At 35.8% G+C, this 17,890-nt stretch overlaps 1 protein-coding gene across 2 annotated transcripts in view; it reads right to left on the bottom strand.

The window, feature by feature from the left end:
• LOC123717849 (lutropin-choriogonadotropic hormone receptor) overlaps window positions 1-17,890 on the bottom strand; it is a 133,082-nt gene that overhangs the window by 100,220 nt on the left and 14,972 nt on the right. For both annotated transcript variants that reach the window (XM_045674099.1, XM_045674100.1), the window contains exon 2: window positions 7,250-7,321. In XM_045674099.1, the coding sequence (XP_045530055.1) occupies window positions 7,250-7,321 (72 nt within the window). The remainder of the gene's footprint in view (window positions 1-7,249; window positions 7,322-17,890) is intronic.

The raw sequence follows: 17,890 nt of genomic DNA, 5'->3' as shown, positions 1-17,890 counted from the left end.
AAATATTTATAATCAAGAATTTGCTACAAAAATATTTTGGTGGTACAATCTATACATCGCATATTCTGCCACACGCGTGCATTGCATAATTAATAGGTAGAATTGTACATAGATGTTACATATTACATTACATTATCAATCATATCATCGTAATTCTTATATTATTTTATTACTACATCATTTAAATATATTACGTTAACAAAGTAAGTGTCAACCCTATATAGCGACGTCAACCGATTCATACACTGCGGTATTCAGGGCACGAGTGTGGTGAAAAATGCTCAATATTAATGAATATTGTAATCTCTTGTAACTCTTTGATAAAGTGTCAGGTTGAACTACAGAAGCTCATTATAGAGGGATCAATTCACAAAATTAAAATAGGAAAATTTGAAATAGAATTCAAAATTTTCACGTAATGATAAACTTATTTTGATGGCTACATCAGCAAACATACTAGAATTTGTCAAAGAAAGCGTTCAAATATCACGTCACGCTACTTTAGGAGAATCTTGACCCCCACGCCATGAAACGAGCCGTAACGTTTCTGTATCCAATAGTAAAACGATTCGTGACCACCCCCAGTGACTCTTTATACGTAAAACTTACCATTATATGGTGTAAAGTACTGGAAAGTGGTAAATAATATTAACAATAACGCGTAATTCAATCCCCGCATTGTAGGTTTTACAAGAGGACCCCAAAATTCGTGGTCAAAGGGAGAATGTCGCGAATACCATGGGCTGCAAAAATACCCAATAAGTCCCAACAAGACTGTCAACTATCATTTACAAACGGGTGCTTCTACTTTGGCCATATGGCCAGTAGAAAATAAGCTGGTGATTGTAGGGAGTAGTGATGGAAGAAACAGTCGATGTTAGACCAATATACTCATCGAGACCATTATGAGTCTAAACATCGCCAATGCGAGATAAGCTGTGGACAGACTGGTCTTGAGGCATTAACGCAGGCTATTCTATAAAAAATAGTTTTGCTTTATTAAATGCTAATTGCATTTCAATAATATGAAAAAAATACACTCAATTAAAGGCCAGCAACGCAAAATGGCGTCATATAAGCTCGTTTGCTTGTTATGTCACTTAATTTCAACTTCAATCTGTTAAAAGATTTTTAGTTTAGCTTTCATTAAGGGTGAGATCAGAGTCGAGACTTAGTAAGGACTTCCTTATGTCAAAATTAAATAGTGACTTACCGGAATCATACCATATAACTGATATATCGCAATCTTGTCTGAACGCTATCAAGCTAATAAAGAAAAAACAGTTTAACAGCTTTTAAAGTCTCATTGACGTTCATTAATTCTAAGTATATTGAAATATGATAATCGCAACATTATATTAAAAGGCACGACGTAGGTCTTTGTGAATCCGTGCTTTTAAAGCTCATCGCTTCAAAGATAAATCACATGAGCAAGGTAGCTTAAAGCTTATATGTATGTAATAGATACAAAACATTGACTGAACATACATTACTAATTAAAGTTGGGTTGATTAGGTAAATTAAAAAAAACAATAACTGTATTTTAGCAAGAATTGTACATGGAATGTGTGAATTGTGTATGTCAATGGAATCCAATACGCAAGGTGCCTTTATAGGGAAGAGTTTTCAGACTATAAGCTTTGACAACACTTATAAACAGCTTTACTGTTTTTATTATTATAACAATAAATATAAATAAATATATAATAAATAACAAGACTGTCAACCATCATTTACTTTAGCCATATTGCCAGGAGAGAAGCGAACAATGTCGATATGCTGGTGATGGTACGGAGGAGTGATGGAAGGAGGAGTCTTGTCTGAGCGCTATAAAGCGTATCATAACCTGGTTCCTGCCTACCAGACTCGTAATCATGCTTTGTTTCACGTTCCTCACATCAACACCAACCATGCAAGAGACTGTATCACGCAGCCATCACAAACAACGACCAATATTTAGCCTCAACTTGTTTAATCCAACGCCTTCTTCTTCCGAGGTCCTATCATCTTAAACCACTTCCTTAAAAACAAAAATCTCAAAGAATATCTTGTCAACCTGTTCTATGGTGATACAGAACATATTATTATCATGTAATTTTTTTTAAATATAAATGTGGTATGTAGAAGTCATTAAGTGAAATACTGTTTACTTGTCAAAATATATATACCATGCCAGTATACTTTACTTTATCTAAATATCCAGTGTGTTGTGTTTAATAAAGATTTCTTTCTTTTGAGCTGTCGCGGAATAAAAGGAGTATTAAGGATATTCCATAGCGCTAAATCACCTGCATCATGAACACACCCCACATACACACCCTCACGTACATACACTCACTTTCACACCATCACACAACACAGCCATGTTGTGATGAAGTATACGGATAAATATGTTGCGATATAATATAATGTTGCGATAATCTTTCTATATAATGTTGCGATTATCATATTTCAATATACTTAGAAATATACGGATATATGTTTAGTATAATTGTATTTTGTTATAATCTATTTTACTTGTAAGATTACGCAATAAAGAAATGACACTTACATACATTGATTTTGTAAATTAATCATTCTGAAAGTCCACTTTCTACACATGGCACCTGTGATGGAGAGTATGATTCACTCCTAAAAGCGTGAGAGAAGTAAACGTGTTGATTAACATATGTAATTTGCTTCATCATAACCTCTAACCTTCATTGGAATGTTTAGACTGTTGGTGGTGAACGCCTGATCTCCGCACCTGCCTAAGTCCTGATCCATAGCTCAAGATACCGAATCGATTGTTATTCCCACGAGAATGTAAGTATGTGCTCCTATTTCACCATGCCTCCTACTGATGTCATGTGGAACACGGTTTAATGGTTGCAGCTCGTTACAAACGTTGTGTAATACAAAAACAAACTTGGCGATTAAAAAGAGTGGCGGAGAGCATATTGCCATTCCTTCTCTTCCGTTCTCCGCCCTTGATATGAGAGCTGGTAGTAAATGTAAAATTAGAAGCAATTAATGTATATGTCCTAGTTATTGACATTCATAAGTGTACACCTATATGAATATATGATTTTTGACTTTGATTTCTGTCTTTCTACTCTAAAAGAATTGTTTATTTGTTTGCATAGGTCCAAAACTAATGGACCGATATTAAAAATTCTTCACTGTTGGAATACTACATTATCCATAATAAATACGACATAGAATATTTTTTAAAAACATAGGGAATCATGTGGACTAATCAATAATGTAACCCAATAAAAATCCCCATATCGTGTACTCTGTAGGAACTATTAACAATAGAGCAAAGCTTCAATAACAAAAAACTTACTGTTACATATTTATTTTATATAAACGACGTCCGTTCCACAACTAGAGCGTTGCTTAATGCAGTTTCTTCCGTGCACCATCACTATGTGGAACCAGCTGCCCACTGAAGTATTTCCGAACCAATTCGTCTTAGGGTCCTTCAAGACAATAGCGTACCAATTCTTAAAAGCAAACACTGAGCCTTCTAGCAATGTGAGTGTGAGGGCGGTGGTATCACTTAACATCAGGTGCTATAAAAAAATAATGTAACAGAAGGCAAGCCGACATGAATCCTCTCAATGCCAGAGAGCTTGCGAATGCATTGCCAGCCTTTAAAAAATGGTACGCTCTTTTTATCTATTTCTGAAATACTTCACTCATACTTGACTCTGATTCTCACTATTAGAGCTCTAGGAGTAGCAAAGATAATATAAATACTAAGAAATATATGAAATGTCTTACAATTAAAAACTCTTATGTTGTATAGGAAAAGAGATTCAGTATAAAAGTGAAAGCGGAAAGTAAAACTGAGTGATTGCTATGCAAAAATCTTGCCAAAATTACGTAGGACCTTAATGTAACCTGTTTTAAGTAAGGCATGCCGCAAAACCTGTACGGCTGCCGACCAGTGCCATCACACATCCAAAATGTTATTACTTTGAACTTAAATAATCCTGGTGACTTTCTTCGCGTAAAAATATATGCGTTGCCGATGCAAGTTAGGCTTCTGAAGCAACAATGCCAGCAAATTTGTTGTTTTGCCAGCAGTGAATAAATTTTAGCAGACCCCTGTAGTTCAATAGCGTTTACAATCGTATTCATTTTGTATTTTACTACATCGAAACGTTCTGTTAAACGTCGTTAAATATTTATTATCGCATAAATTATCTGTTAACAATTAGTTTTACATTGCAATAAAAGCAATGAATGAGTTTTACATTTACATCACAAAAACATTGCACACTTATATGGTTTAGCGTTTTCATAATGGTTTCGTTACAAGCCTTTGACTTCGTGCTTAAGTCTTCTTAACATTAAGTAGATTTCATTTGGAGCCAAGACAGATATTGTGATAAAATGATGATCAGGGGAATCTAATAGGCAATTTTTAAATGGCGGGAGGTAGCACAGGAGAGCGCTGGAAGTTTCTGGTTTTGAAAGTGAAGGAAAGTTAGTACTTTTTTTTTCTTTATTATACAAAGTAATTTAATATAATCAGAAAATGTTACATAAGAAAATCGCTGTAGTTTTTATTAATGTAACCATAGCAGTCTTGTTTAGGAGCGCGACAATTGCATATAAAAGTAGTTTTTTAATTTACTGTTTATGTTGTCGAAGACCAACAGGTCGGCCTATTTACCGCTGGATTGACAAAGTGAAGATGGACCTGCTGCAGCTGAAAGCTAACAATTGACGGGTATACGACAGCTCTGTAAGTTTCTCGTTTCGAAAGTGAGGGAAACTTACTTAAGGTAGTGGTAGGAGACCAATAGGACGAACTAGGTATAGCTGGATCGACAGATTGAAGGAGGAGCTGCAGCTGAAAGTCAGTAATTGGCGGCTGGCACAGGACAGCGCTGAAAGTGTCTCGTTTCGGAATGAAACTTTTTAGGTCGCAGAGCCAGCAAAGTGAATGTCAATAAACCAAACTAAACTCACAAATTAAATGTTTTATTTCTAACGTGGACGATTTTGGTAATAATACAGCAACAGCTATAAAGCCACCATGAACTTGACTATAATTATAACATCCACTAGTTCTAAAGATTCAAACAAAGAAACTCTAGGTATAAAAGGTTTTAAACTTTAAATATTAATTTAAAAAAACAAATAGTATTATATAATTGCAGTAAGTTATAATGTAAGTGCGGATTTTATGCACGGAATATTACACCGTCAAGATGTCTTCCATCATGGTGTATGCACTCTTTAAAGCGGACTAGCGAATTTGCAGAGACCCGCCGCCAGACGTCAATTGATATAACTGGCTCCCACGTCTGTCGTTCTTTTAGTCTTCAACTGCTCAAAATGCTGCTGCGTAAGAGGTATAATAAACATAACCCCATGAAGAAGTCAGCTGCGGTTAAGTCTTGAGATCTGTGTGGCCACAATATGTCTGCAAAGCGGCTTATGATTTTTATAGATATTTTGTAATAACAAATTGACAATAATAATTTGACTTACGGTCCTTCAAAAATAGCGTACCAATTCTTAAAAGGCCGATAACGCACTCGCCAGACCTCTGGTATTGAGAGTGTCCATGGGCGGCGGTATCACTTAACATCAGGTGAGCTTCCTGTCCGTTTGTGTGTGTTCTATATAAAATAAACGACTTTGAGAGTCCTCGTTCCGTTTAGTTTAGTATGATAGCCAGCTATATAGTGGAGTAAAAAAAAGTTAAAAACAAATAAGTTGGCAAGAGAAGCTGTTTTAGATTAACTTTCACCTAAAATCTGGCAATGCTACGTGCCGGGGATATATAACCTTTATAATACAATCTTTTTTAGGTCTGGGACTCAGATTTCTGTCGCTGTTTAAAGAGCAATCAATCTGAGTAGGTGATCAGCCTCCCGTCCCTGACACACGCCGTCAACTTTTTGGTTCTAAGGCAAGCCGGTTTCCTCACGATGTTTTCCTTCACCGTTCGCGCGGATGTTAAATGCGCTCATAGAAAGTCTATTGGTGCACAGCCGGGGATCGACCTCATGGATGAAAGCCACACGCTGAAGCCACTAGGCCAACATAGATATTATATATACTAGAGATGTTTAAAAAACCGGGACAAGTACATATTTGTCGATGTACCTTTCATTATGTACACGTTGATACATAGATTTTTTCTAAAACGATAATTATGATATTAAAAAAGTCTGAAATCACTGCTTTATTTCGTTTCCGGGTCATAATTATGTACCAAATGAATACATTCTGTTTCAGAAAGCATTCTAGGTACCAGTGGTGATACTGTTTTATGCCAAATAGATCTACATTTCTTATGATATAAAACAGTAACACAGCGATCTCCCCATACAATCAGTTTTTTTTAATTTTATTTTAGACTGTTGGCTCGTTAATATGGAGGAAGAAGACAATCCTCCATATTAATTACCGCCTAAACCACCGTTTTATCCCAAGAGCACGTTTCGACATGATGCAAAAAATTATTTAGAAAAAAACAAAAGACTATTTGTATTATTTTATTAAAGTATTCCTACAGCTACTCGTTAAACAATATTCAATCAATTACATTATACACAAAAGCCAAAAACGGAGTACACATTCAAACATGCACAATTGTACCTATTTATACAAAAAAATATAACAAAGTACAAATTCATACTAAATTCTAGATTATAAGTTCTAAGATTCATTGATCATTATAATAAATATTTAATATAAACAAAGAATAACAAAGCCAATATTATTAAAATATACCTGAGTTTTTAAATATTTTTTAAGCATTCTTTAGTCACATTAATCTGATACATGGCTGAGTTACGTAATAGTTTTTATTAGACCGAGGAATCTGGAATAGTTGGGCTTGCCTTGTACTGTATGATGAAGAGGTGTTAAAAAGTAAAAGTGACAATAAGTCAGGGCAGTCAATTAAACCGTTGCAAATAGCGTGTAAAAACATTAGGTCGTAGTGTTTACGTCTACATTCAAGGGATTCAATACCAAAGTAATCTGGAATCTATGTAGCTACTATACTTTTGGAAATCTTTTTTTGAATGTTCTCTATTGCTCCAATGTATTTCTTGTAAATGGGGAACCAAACAGTGCATGCATATTCTAGTGTACTCCTAACAAAAGTATTTTGTTATTATTGTATCTTATGTTTGGAGTATGTGTGACAGTATTTATTTTGCTCTTTCATAGAAGATATGTAAATAGATAGATGTATAGCATTATCACTATTTGTTAAACAGCCATTAAAACTTACAAATCTCTTAGTCCAGTGGCTAGGAGCAGGGCATCTGAAGGTAACACGCTGATATTGTTATGGGAGACATCTCTGTAACAAAAAGTATAGATAAGAGAAGATAGTACAGTGTTGGCATGCTAAAAAAGTCCTTTTTTTAGTATCACAGGCGGAAAACGGGCAAAAGGCTCACCTTATGTTAAGTGATATGTTAAGATATAGTTAAGTGGACATTGCCAGAAAACTAGAGTGCACTGCCAGCCTTTTAAGAATTGGCACGCTCTGTCTAAGGACCCTATGTCGAATTGGTTCGGAAATACTTTGTTAGCGTGCAGTTGGTTTCACATAAGTGTGCGGCCAAAACTCCGCCGCGAATTTTCCGCCACTTTCGATTCTGAAACACAGCTGCAGGTATTAATTTGAACAACTCCTCTGAACCCTATCCATGGTAGAAGATGTTTAATACGCTCAAGTGGAAGGAGCTGGTACTAGGGAGCTCCCGCCCAGAGACGACAACTGTACTCCATGAAGCCCAGTATCAGAAAACTCCTTACATTCCTGCGAAACGTTTGTTTACTAGTATTGGAATCTATTCCCTGTTTTCGACAGATCGATCAATCACTTGTGGTTTTCGATTTACCGGAAGACTTGTTCAATTGAAAACTTTCTGTATGAATTGTCGGTTTTGTTTATAAAATCTATTTCAAAGTGTGAAAACGATTTTAGGAATACTTAAGATTCTCTGATTGTAATGCCATTTTGTCATATACTTAATTGGAGTTACAGGTTTTTATGGATTAAATAAAAACATGAATATGTATAAATTTAAACGAAATATTTAACACTATGCAATTATGAAAAAAGGCCCAAATATAAGTGTTTTAAGAGTATCGGCGCATATAAGACTTAAGTTGGCGCCTGGTAAGAATTCTAACATTTGTTTAAACTGAACGCTGAATTGGTTTTGTCTGTGAAAATATATTTAAATACAGATTAAACAGTTGAAAGCAAAAATAACTTTAATTTCTTCGAGGCTCAGAAATTCATCAAATAAAAATTCAATTTTACCAAACCGATAATGTCTAAAATAATATAATAAAATATGTATTTACACACAATTTTAAATATTCTTAACCAACAAAGTAATAATATTAATTAAAAATTAATAAATCAAAAATCAAAAAAAATTTAAAAGGTTTCGTTAAACGTATCTGTGGATTGAATATGTACGTCAGAGATAATCAAACGATATCAATATTTTATTAGAATGGCAACACCACGAGATCTAAGACAATTAACAGGTTATAAATTGTCAGTGACAACTTGTCAGTAGTGCGTTGGGTCGATCGATGTGTTTGAATTGCTCCCAGATAGGCGCTTGCATTGAATTATTTTAAAATCAAAATGACAGCCGACAGTGATACACATGTGTAACATAAGAAAATAATGGAAATTGGGAAAAATAATTTCCGTCGAATATATATATATATATATCTATATATATATTACGGTTACTTTAATGTTAAAAAAAATTATAACATACTTGCCGCGTCCGTAGCGATTTTTAAATGTAAACCTTCTGGAAGCTTGTGTCTGGTGGGGGCTGTATAATATTTAGCATTCTTTGACCTACTTTTAAAAAATACGTAGCATATAAGGTATGCCCGGCAATTCATTGAGGCGAGGTCGCAATGTTTTGGCACTAAATCGTCGGATGGGGGCAATAAAAGTGCATTCATGCTGATATTGGAGCGCAGCCAATACGCATGTGCGTATATTGTCACAAGTATTTCAACGGATATGACGTCATACTTCCGGTGACAGTACAAAGTACACGAGACATTCATAACTTTTATCAAGTGTTCGTTTTTGTAGCAGTCGGCCTTCAGCGTTCGACTTTCATCCCTGACGTCGTAGGTTCGATCCCCGGCTGTGCTTTTATGGACGTGGACTTTCTTTGAACGCATTTGTATATGGATTTTCTTTCTATGGCTAAAAATACTATTAGCAGTTTAATTCGCATCTGGTCTGTCCGTCGCAAATACAAAGATGAGAATTGTGTCAACGTTGGTTTTCTCTATATGGGAGTCATGAGCAAGACAGTAAAAGAAGGAGATGGAGGTGTGGTCTTGGAGAAGGATACTTCGCATACCGCTAAAGAACTAACCAATCTTGGATCTCTTGAGAGTCTCACCTCAATCTCACTCATATGGCAAAAAGAGTTCTTAATTACTTTGGCTATATCGCCCGACGCCAGATAACCTGGACAAGCTGATGTCGGCCAGGTGGAAGGCAAAAGGCCATGGTTCAGATCGCCAACCCTCTGGGGTGACTATTCTTACGGGTCTCCCCATAACAGCTGCGCTAAGGAAAGCTACAGACCGAACAAAGGAAAACCAACGGTGAAGAAAACATCGTGAGGAAACAAAAAAATCCACAGCGTGTGTGCACAAGAGGCTAATCACCTACTTGCCCAATATATTGGCAAATTATCATGAAACAGATACATTAATCTTACTTAAAAAAGGTTGTAGCGTCACTGATTTGTTTTGTTTCTAATGACTTTTAATGAATTTGTTTAGATTTATTGTGTTAATATTATCGCTACAAAGATTTTTCATTCCCCAGACTGGAGCTGTCTAGACCCCAGACGCTTGTGTAACATAGGACGTTGACTAGTAGTTTTTATATGTACGAGTTTATTCTGGAGCCATGTAGATCGAAATATCTTTAGTAGGAAATATATTTTCTATAAATTGTCTGCATCGTTTAGCATCGTTTAACATTTATCTAGCCTATGTCTAATAAGTGAAAAGTGGAGCAAAAAAAAAGCTTAGAAGGTCTAAATACACAGTTCAGAGAGTAAAGGCGCGACTTGGAGGCCTTTGCCAAAAAAAGGCACACAGATACCTAAAAGATTGAAATAGAAACGTGTTTAAATGTGAAGGCATCTGAATTAAAAGGCCATTATTATTATAAGCGTTATAACGTAGTTATTGGTTGCCTGGATGTGATCGCTCGACAGCGATAAGTGCTCCAGTTTCCATTTAATTACGACAATTGTATTATGTTTCTGTAACGAAGTGTTAATAAATAAAGTGTAATTTTAAACTAAAATCATTTACTACAAAGGATATTTAAATTAAAGTGTCCAAACACTATGTACGCTATTAAAGGGAAGAGATACTGTCCTTGTGTTTTTTCACTTACCACAGTTAGCACTTAAGTCTAACGTGCTAACTAGACATGGCCATAGATATAACATTGATTACTATCGAAACACACCGAAACACACAAAATAAGTAAGTACATTTTAAGTGTGTGTTGTTATAACTGGCCCTGGCTCAGCATAATTCTGCCAGAGACCACAACACTTAGTTTGCGCTTCAGATGAATAAAAATAATCTAATAATAATAGTTGTGGAAAAAATAATTTTAGTAAAAATTATTTAATATTTCACAAGTAGCGTTATTTTAAAGAATATAATATTACAATATCATTTATCATAGGAAGGTTAATGCCGATTAATTTCTCAGCGAGCCGGGCAAGGGCGACGACCTCGGAGGCTCCGCTACAAATCATATTTTTCGCAGATAAAAAATTCTAAAGCCTTCCAAATTACAAATGTGCAGATATATGTATATATTTATGCCATGGTCAGCAATTTTGATAAATTGCATTTTGAACGGAACTCATTATTCTTTGATTATCCACCATTGACAACAGTTGTGTAAATGACTTTTTGAAAATAGCGCTCTTATATATTAGGTCCTTACATATAAAATTGGCGTATTTGGTACTGGCCTCTTTAATCACGATGTTCTCCTCTTTGGTAAGGAATTCCAAATTCAAATTTGTACAGCTATTTACTCATGTATTTGTGCTTCGATGACCATCATTCATTTGTTCTTTTCTGTTTGCGTCACTCATTTTACAAAATGGAAAACTTAAAGTATCGCATTGTTTACGAGTACGAATTCCGCCGTGGCACTAGTGCTGCGGAAACGACTCGAAGGGTGTATGATGTGTATGGCGGTCATGTTGCAAAAGAAAACTCAGTTCGTTTTTGGTTCCAACGTTTCGGTCTGGAAATTTCGACCTGCAGAGCAAGCCCCGTGGACGGCCTGAGACCCAAGTTGATAATATAATATTGTATTGAAGGCTATTGTGGAAGCGGATCCATCGCAAACCACGTCCGAGTTAGCTGCAGGCTGCGGTGTTTGTGAAAAAACTGTTTTAATTCACTTGAAGCAAATTGGGAAGATTAAAAAGCTTGAAAGGTGGGTACCTCACGAATTGACTGCAGCAAACCGGCAAACGCGCGTCGACTGCTGCGTTACATTACTGAACCGGCACAATAATGAAGGTATTTTAAACCGAATCATTACCTGTGATGAAAAATGGGTTTTTTACGATAATCGGAAGTGCTCAGCGCAATGGTTGGATCCTGGCCAGCCAGCCAAATCCTGGCTCAAGCGAAAATTAACCCCAAAAAAGTTACTTGTAAGCGTTTGGTGGACTAGTGCCGGTATTGTTCATTACAGTTTTCTCAAATCTGGCCAGATAATACGGCTGATGTCTATTGTCAGCAATTGCAAACCATGATGGAAAAGCTAGCGGCTAAACAACCTAGGCTGGTCAATCGTTCCACGCCACTGCTACTCACGACAACGCTAGACCACACACTGCACAACAGACGGCTACCAAATTAGAAGAGCTTCAATTGGAATGTCTAAGACATCCTCCGTACTGCCCGAACCTTGCTCCAACAGATTACCATTTTTATTCGAAATTTGGACAACTTCTTGCAAGGGAAAAAATTTAACTCTGATGGGGCAGTCCAAATCGCCTTCACAGATTTTATTGATTCCCGTCCGACTTTTTTAGTAAAGGAATCAATGAACTACCTATGAGATGGCAAAAGTGCATAGAAAACAATGGTTCATACTTTGATTAATTAAATATATTATATTTAAAAATATTCGACTTTTTGTTCCTCCCATACAAAGCGCCAATTTCATATATATGTAAGGACCTAATATAAATATATTTTTTGCAAAAGCTCGCGTGATCACAGAGCAGCCGAAAATAAATAAACGGCTCAGATATAAAAGTATTTTCTCCAACTTTGTTTGAGTTACGAGTCATATACCGTTAAGAATGACAATCAGAGCCGTGACTCAGAGCGAACTGTGTCAAAATCCATCACCTTTCTGAATCTTGAGAGTATGCTGTAATTTATATGGTGATAATGTCGTTTGTTTTACGTGTAAAATATTTTTTCACGTGTACATCAGTGTGCGACTCGACTGCGACTGCGATCGTGGGTTCGATCCCCAGCTGTGTACCAATAGACTATCTACATAGGCATTTAATACTCGTACAGTGAAGGTCACGGCGTGAGGAATGTCATGCTAAGGCATGTCAGTTCTAAGGAACCTAAAAATTTGAAGACGTGCGCGAAGACTCCTGCTTGCCTATTAGACGAAATAATTACGAAACACATACAGGAATCTTTTTTTTTAGTATACGTGAATAATACAAATTTATAAAACTAAAAATAAAACTGTTTCCATATCAATGGTTAATTTATTATGTCTAGTTAAAGCACTTTTAATAATGTAATAATAATAAGTAGCGGTTATATAAAGATAACTTCGTACTAAAAGTATTACAACTAGTACAAAATAAATATTAGGCTCATTACTTTATTAAGAAATTAAACGCACCAATATGTGATAACCAATGTACATGACAAATCGCAAAAGAGCAGCAGACTGACAGACTGGAAATCACGAGATGGAAAGAGGAAGACAGAGCAAGAGTTGGGCAGACGTTATAAAAAGAATGGAGGCACGCACAACTTGGACAAGAAAAGCTAACATTAGAAAATAATGGAAGCAGCTGGAAGACGCCTATGTGTCACAGGACACGTTGATCACCGAAACCGGCACATCTTTATTTGTTTAAGTTAGGTTATGTAACAAAGCAAATGTTTATATATATTATACTGGGTGTAAGCAATAAAGGCTGAATAATAATACAGGACAATCCTTATAAATTACTGACTTTTAAAATACGTCAATATCCGAATATTTTTATAAACTGGAGAGCAAAAAAATCGACTCAATTCATACTTTCGCACTCAAAGTGCTCTAGGTTTAAAATTAAGACCTAAATCTCAATTTAGGTCATAAATTCTTAAAGTTTTAGGTCTTGCCTTAAAAATAAAAACAATGATGGCAGAGTTAACTTTTAGACAACGTCACAATAGTCTAGGAATGGTCACTGTATGATTTCGTACTCGTTTACTCAGTTAGCATTGCGCAACCTTAGGGCGTACAATGGGTATAAAAGGTGACCTACCCCTGTCACCCTTATCAGTTGACCGTGAAACGTCAACAGGCACACATCTTCTCAATCTCCAAGGAAGAAAATTTCCCGGAAATGGATACAACAGCAGAAGTAGCGGCTCAAGCAGTTACGCTTTTTCAACAGGGCTGGAGTCAACGACAAGTGGTTCGTACTTTGCAGATAAGCCAGTCAGCTGTATCAAGAATATACCGACGGCACCAGGAGACTGGTGGCTTTCACCGACGAAGAGGTTCCGGTAGAAGTCGGTCCACTTCGGAGCGAGACAATCGCTTTATCGTCAGTACTTCGCTGAGAAATCGTTCTCTCACCGGGGTTCAAGTTCAACGGGAGTTTCGAGAAACACGTGGGGTAGCTGTAAGTTCTTGGACAGTGAGAAGAAGACTCAAGGCAACCCTCACTTCAAAAATACCAGCAACGGGTCTCAAATTGACTGCAGCTCATCGAGCAGCCCGGCTACCTTTTGCAAGAGAACACGTCGATTGGACTGAGGACCAATGGCGCTCAGTTCTCTTCTCGGATGAAAGCAGAGTATGCCTACATGGTAGCGAAAGAAGGAGAAGGGTGTATAGAAGGCCGGGGGAGCGATACGCACAATGCTGCATAGCAGAAACTGTTGCGTACGGAGGAGGTTCCTGCATGGTGTGGGCTGGCATTTCAATGGATGCAAAAACCGAACTGGTTTTTATCGAAACTGGCGCCATGTGGGAGGTTTGACTGCAAATCGGTATATTGAAGAAATCTTGGGAGACCACGTCATCCCATACGCTGGTTTTATTGAAGAAAACTTCATCCTGATGCAGGATAATGCCCGTCCACACAGTGCAAATGTCGTGCGTGAGTATCTACGAGACGTGGGTATCGCTGTTATGGACTGGCCAACTCGTAGTCCGGACTTAAATCCTATCGAGCATTTATGGGATGAGCTGAAGAGAAGAGTCCGGGCTATGACGGGCAATGAGGAACCGATTAGAAGCTGTAATCAGAGCAAGAGGGGGTAACACCAGTATTAAAGCTGTTATCATGTTTAATAAAGTTTATTTTAAAATGTTATGTTGTTTTTTCTTTTAATTTTTTATCCTTAATTTTTCAAGTTTCAGTACTCGCAAAGTTTAAAAGCATTTATTCTTCAAAAAAAATTGTGCAAGATAAGAGTATTTGTACTCTTTATAAAGCTAACATCTAGAAATGAAAGATTTTAAGACCTAAATTGAGATTTAGGTCTTAATTTTAAACCTAGACCACTTTTAGTGCGAAAGTATGAATTGAGTCGATTTTTTTGCTCTCCAGTGTATTATTTCGATTCCAAACTTTCATACATTGACCTGAGAAATGACCGTAATGACGGAATGAACATGAAATGTTTGACAGTTGCCCATGAGCGTTTTGTATTAACAATAACATACCATTTGGATAAGACACGTCCATTTTATTTAGTAACAACTCAATTACTAATTTTAGTATATTGGAAATTAATTATATTCAATGTTTCCAAAAACTAGGAATTCAAACAAAGCCAACTGGTATTATAAATGATATTTATTTCGACACACAATATTCTTAACCTACATATTTATTTATTTATACTTTATTACCAAAATATACATAATTATACAAACAAAAAACAAAAAGTAAGTAGGCTACATAAGTTATTAGGCAACAGGCGGCCTTATTTCAAGCGATTTCTTCCAGGCAACCCCAGGCAGTAATAATAATTAAAACAAATTAAAAAAGTTCGGTCCCTGTGCCAGTGTATCTTTACAACAGCATATCCACTCTGTATTGCGATACTTAATCGTTAAGGAAAGCATCAGCTCTGGTGACACCAGCGAACTGAAATCTTCAACTAGCGCCACACTGGAACTACAACCGAAGTCTCTACTCCAAAGGGATCGAGATCAAAATTGGAGGAAAGATCCTATATTTAAGGCCTGTATATCTTCATCGCGTTGTTTTAATTGTGGATTACATTAACGATACAGTTTGAACGATTAAACACGTTATCGGGTTAATGTTAAGCCAAACAGCGTGATTAAACATCATTAAACTTTTTATCAATTAATTTTATTACGTCTACATAAAAACGGCCTAATGTCCGCGGAGGTAGGGGCGGGGTCTGGCGATGACAGGTGTGATGGATGGATGCAATAATAGGCTTTTCTGAATTTAGAGGTCATGAAAGGTACAAATTACGTGGGCCTTTTTACGGAGCTTTGTATTTTAAGTGTATGTGTATGGTGTTAATGTTCTCAACCTTGAAGAGCGCTGAAATAGCTTTTGAAAGGCATAAAACTATATATACCAAAAAAATAAATCAGTGGAAGTACAATCTTTCATTTTATACATGGGCCTTAATTAATCTGAAATAAATAATTCATAAACATAAAGCAGTTCTTCTGCCGTAAAGTTCTGTCTTAATTATTTCGTAATTAGTTAACCAAACATCTTAAACTGACCATATATTACAAATGTTCTAAATAAATAGATTGACTGTGTGCTAGAAGTGCCTTAGAGTTTTCACATACGGTGTGTAAGTCAGTGAGTGAGTGTCAAAGTTATGAAAATTTGATTACTACTAAAACTAATTCAAATTGAATGAAATTTGAAACTTTAGGCTTCTAGTTTTATCTACAAATAAGTTATAAATGGAAAGAAATGATTTTCGCTTTAATGCAATATATAGATGGGTTATAGTCCAGGCTACTAATATATATTACCCAGTATATATATAAAATTAAATAAAAATCAGTACATATCCACAACCATAATTTAGTTTCATTTTGTGTATTACTTTAGTTTAGTAGTTGGAAGTCTGGTGACCTGTTATCACAGGACAGGACTTCTATGTCACTATCATAGGCAGCAGCCGTCAACAAATATGTTACCTGCAGCATTTAAACCCGCTAAATGCAATATTAAATGTAATTGTTCCATTCAGAAGAAACGGTATCTGCAAGTTGTTGCCACGGTTACCATTATTCGTTACCATGGCAACAAACCTTGTATTCCCGTTTAATAATAAAAGCAAGTAAAATATGGCTGCCTAAAAACAAAAGACATAACAAATGAGATTTATATAAGAACTTTTAAATCCCCAAATCCCTGAAAGCAATGGGATAATATACAGGTCCTTTGATAAAAGTCCACTTTGTACCAAAGTGGATTTCGTTCGTTACCTCGTTATGATTGTGAATTAGCAAATCGCTATATTTATTAAGCAATATTTTCAGAGACTGAATACGCTAAGTGACTCCCAGTAGTCAAAAATGTATTATAGAAGGTAGAGCATAACGTTTATAGCATTGTTAACATAGTAGGGCATACGTTTTACTTATAGAAAACATGGGACATACAAAAACATAAAACATTTGGTAAATTTATTATTAGTAAATTTTGTACACAAATATGAACAGAAAGAAAATATTTTTTTAACCGGATTAAAGCTATTTGTATTATTATAATCTTATAATTATTTACATAATTTTAAATTTTAATTTTTCCGACGTTTCGCGTGCTTTACAGCGTACATGGTCACGGTGAAAAAATTGTTTTCTTTCATTGTGTAAAAGCTATGTTAACCAAAGACAATACTATGAACAAATATAATGTCAAACATACACGTGGCATCAAAGGATCGTAATCTAACCTTTTTGGCATGGAATTTATGTTTCTTTAAAAAAAAAGCTTTATTTAAAAAAGACATAATATATACATAATAAATATGACAAAGAACTACACAATTTTTTTCCTACTATAAAGTTCTCAAAAAGAGTACGACTTATGAATTACAATCTAGCCTATACAATAATTATGGCTACTAATATTATGTTGACTTCATTCTCTACAAAACTAATCAATTTGACGCTATGTGTGTCCCAGATACAGCACTTGTACTTATATACACTACACTAAATTTTTAATCTCAAAAGGTTTAGTTCTCTTTAGGCATCTTATTCCTGGAACTACACAATTAGCTATGTCACTTGAGGATGGACTTGAATTGGACTATGTTGGCGACATCCTAGATGTTATAAAGTACTTCATTGTAGCGAATAAGCCAAATAGCGTCGTCGCAAACAGGACCAAAGATTCTTCGAAGAATCTTACGCTCAGAAATAAGGAGAGTGTGGTCTTTCTTGCGAAGCCAAGTTTTAGAGCCATAAAAATAAAAAATATATATTTATGATGGAACATAAGATACAAGTATCACTTATTCGACGTGATTAAATTTGACAGACGTCCCTCTACTCATCGGCAAAGAAGACAAGTGATGTAGGCCGAGAGAAATA

This window comes from Pieris brassicae, chromosome 13, assembly GCF_905147105.1.
Source record: "Pieris brassicae chromosome 13, ilPieBrab1.1, whole genome shotgun sequence".
NCBI lineage: Eukaryota > Metazoa > Arthropoda > Insecta > Lepidoptera > Pieridae > Pieris > Pieris brassicae.
Note: the sequence above shows the minus strand (reverse complement) of the source record. Positions and strands in the feature narration are given on the sequence as shown.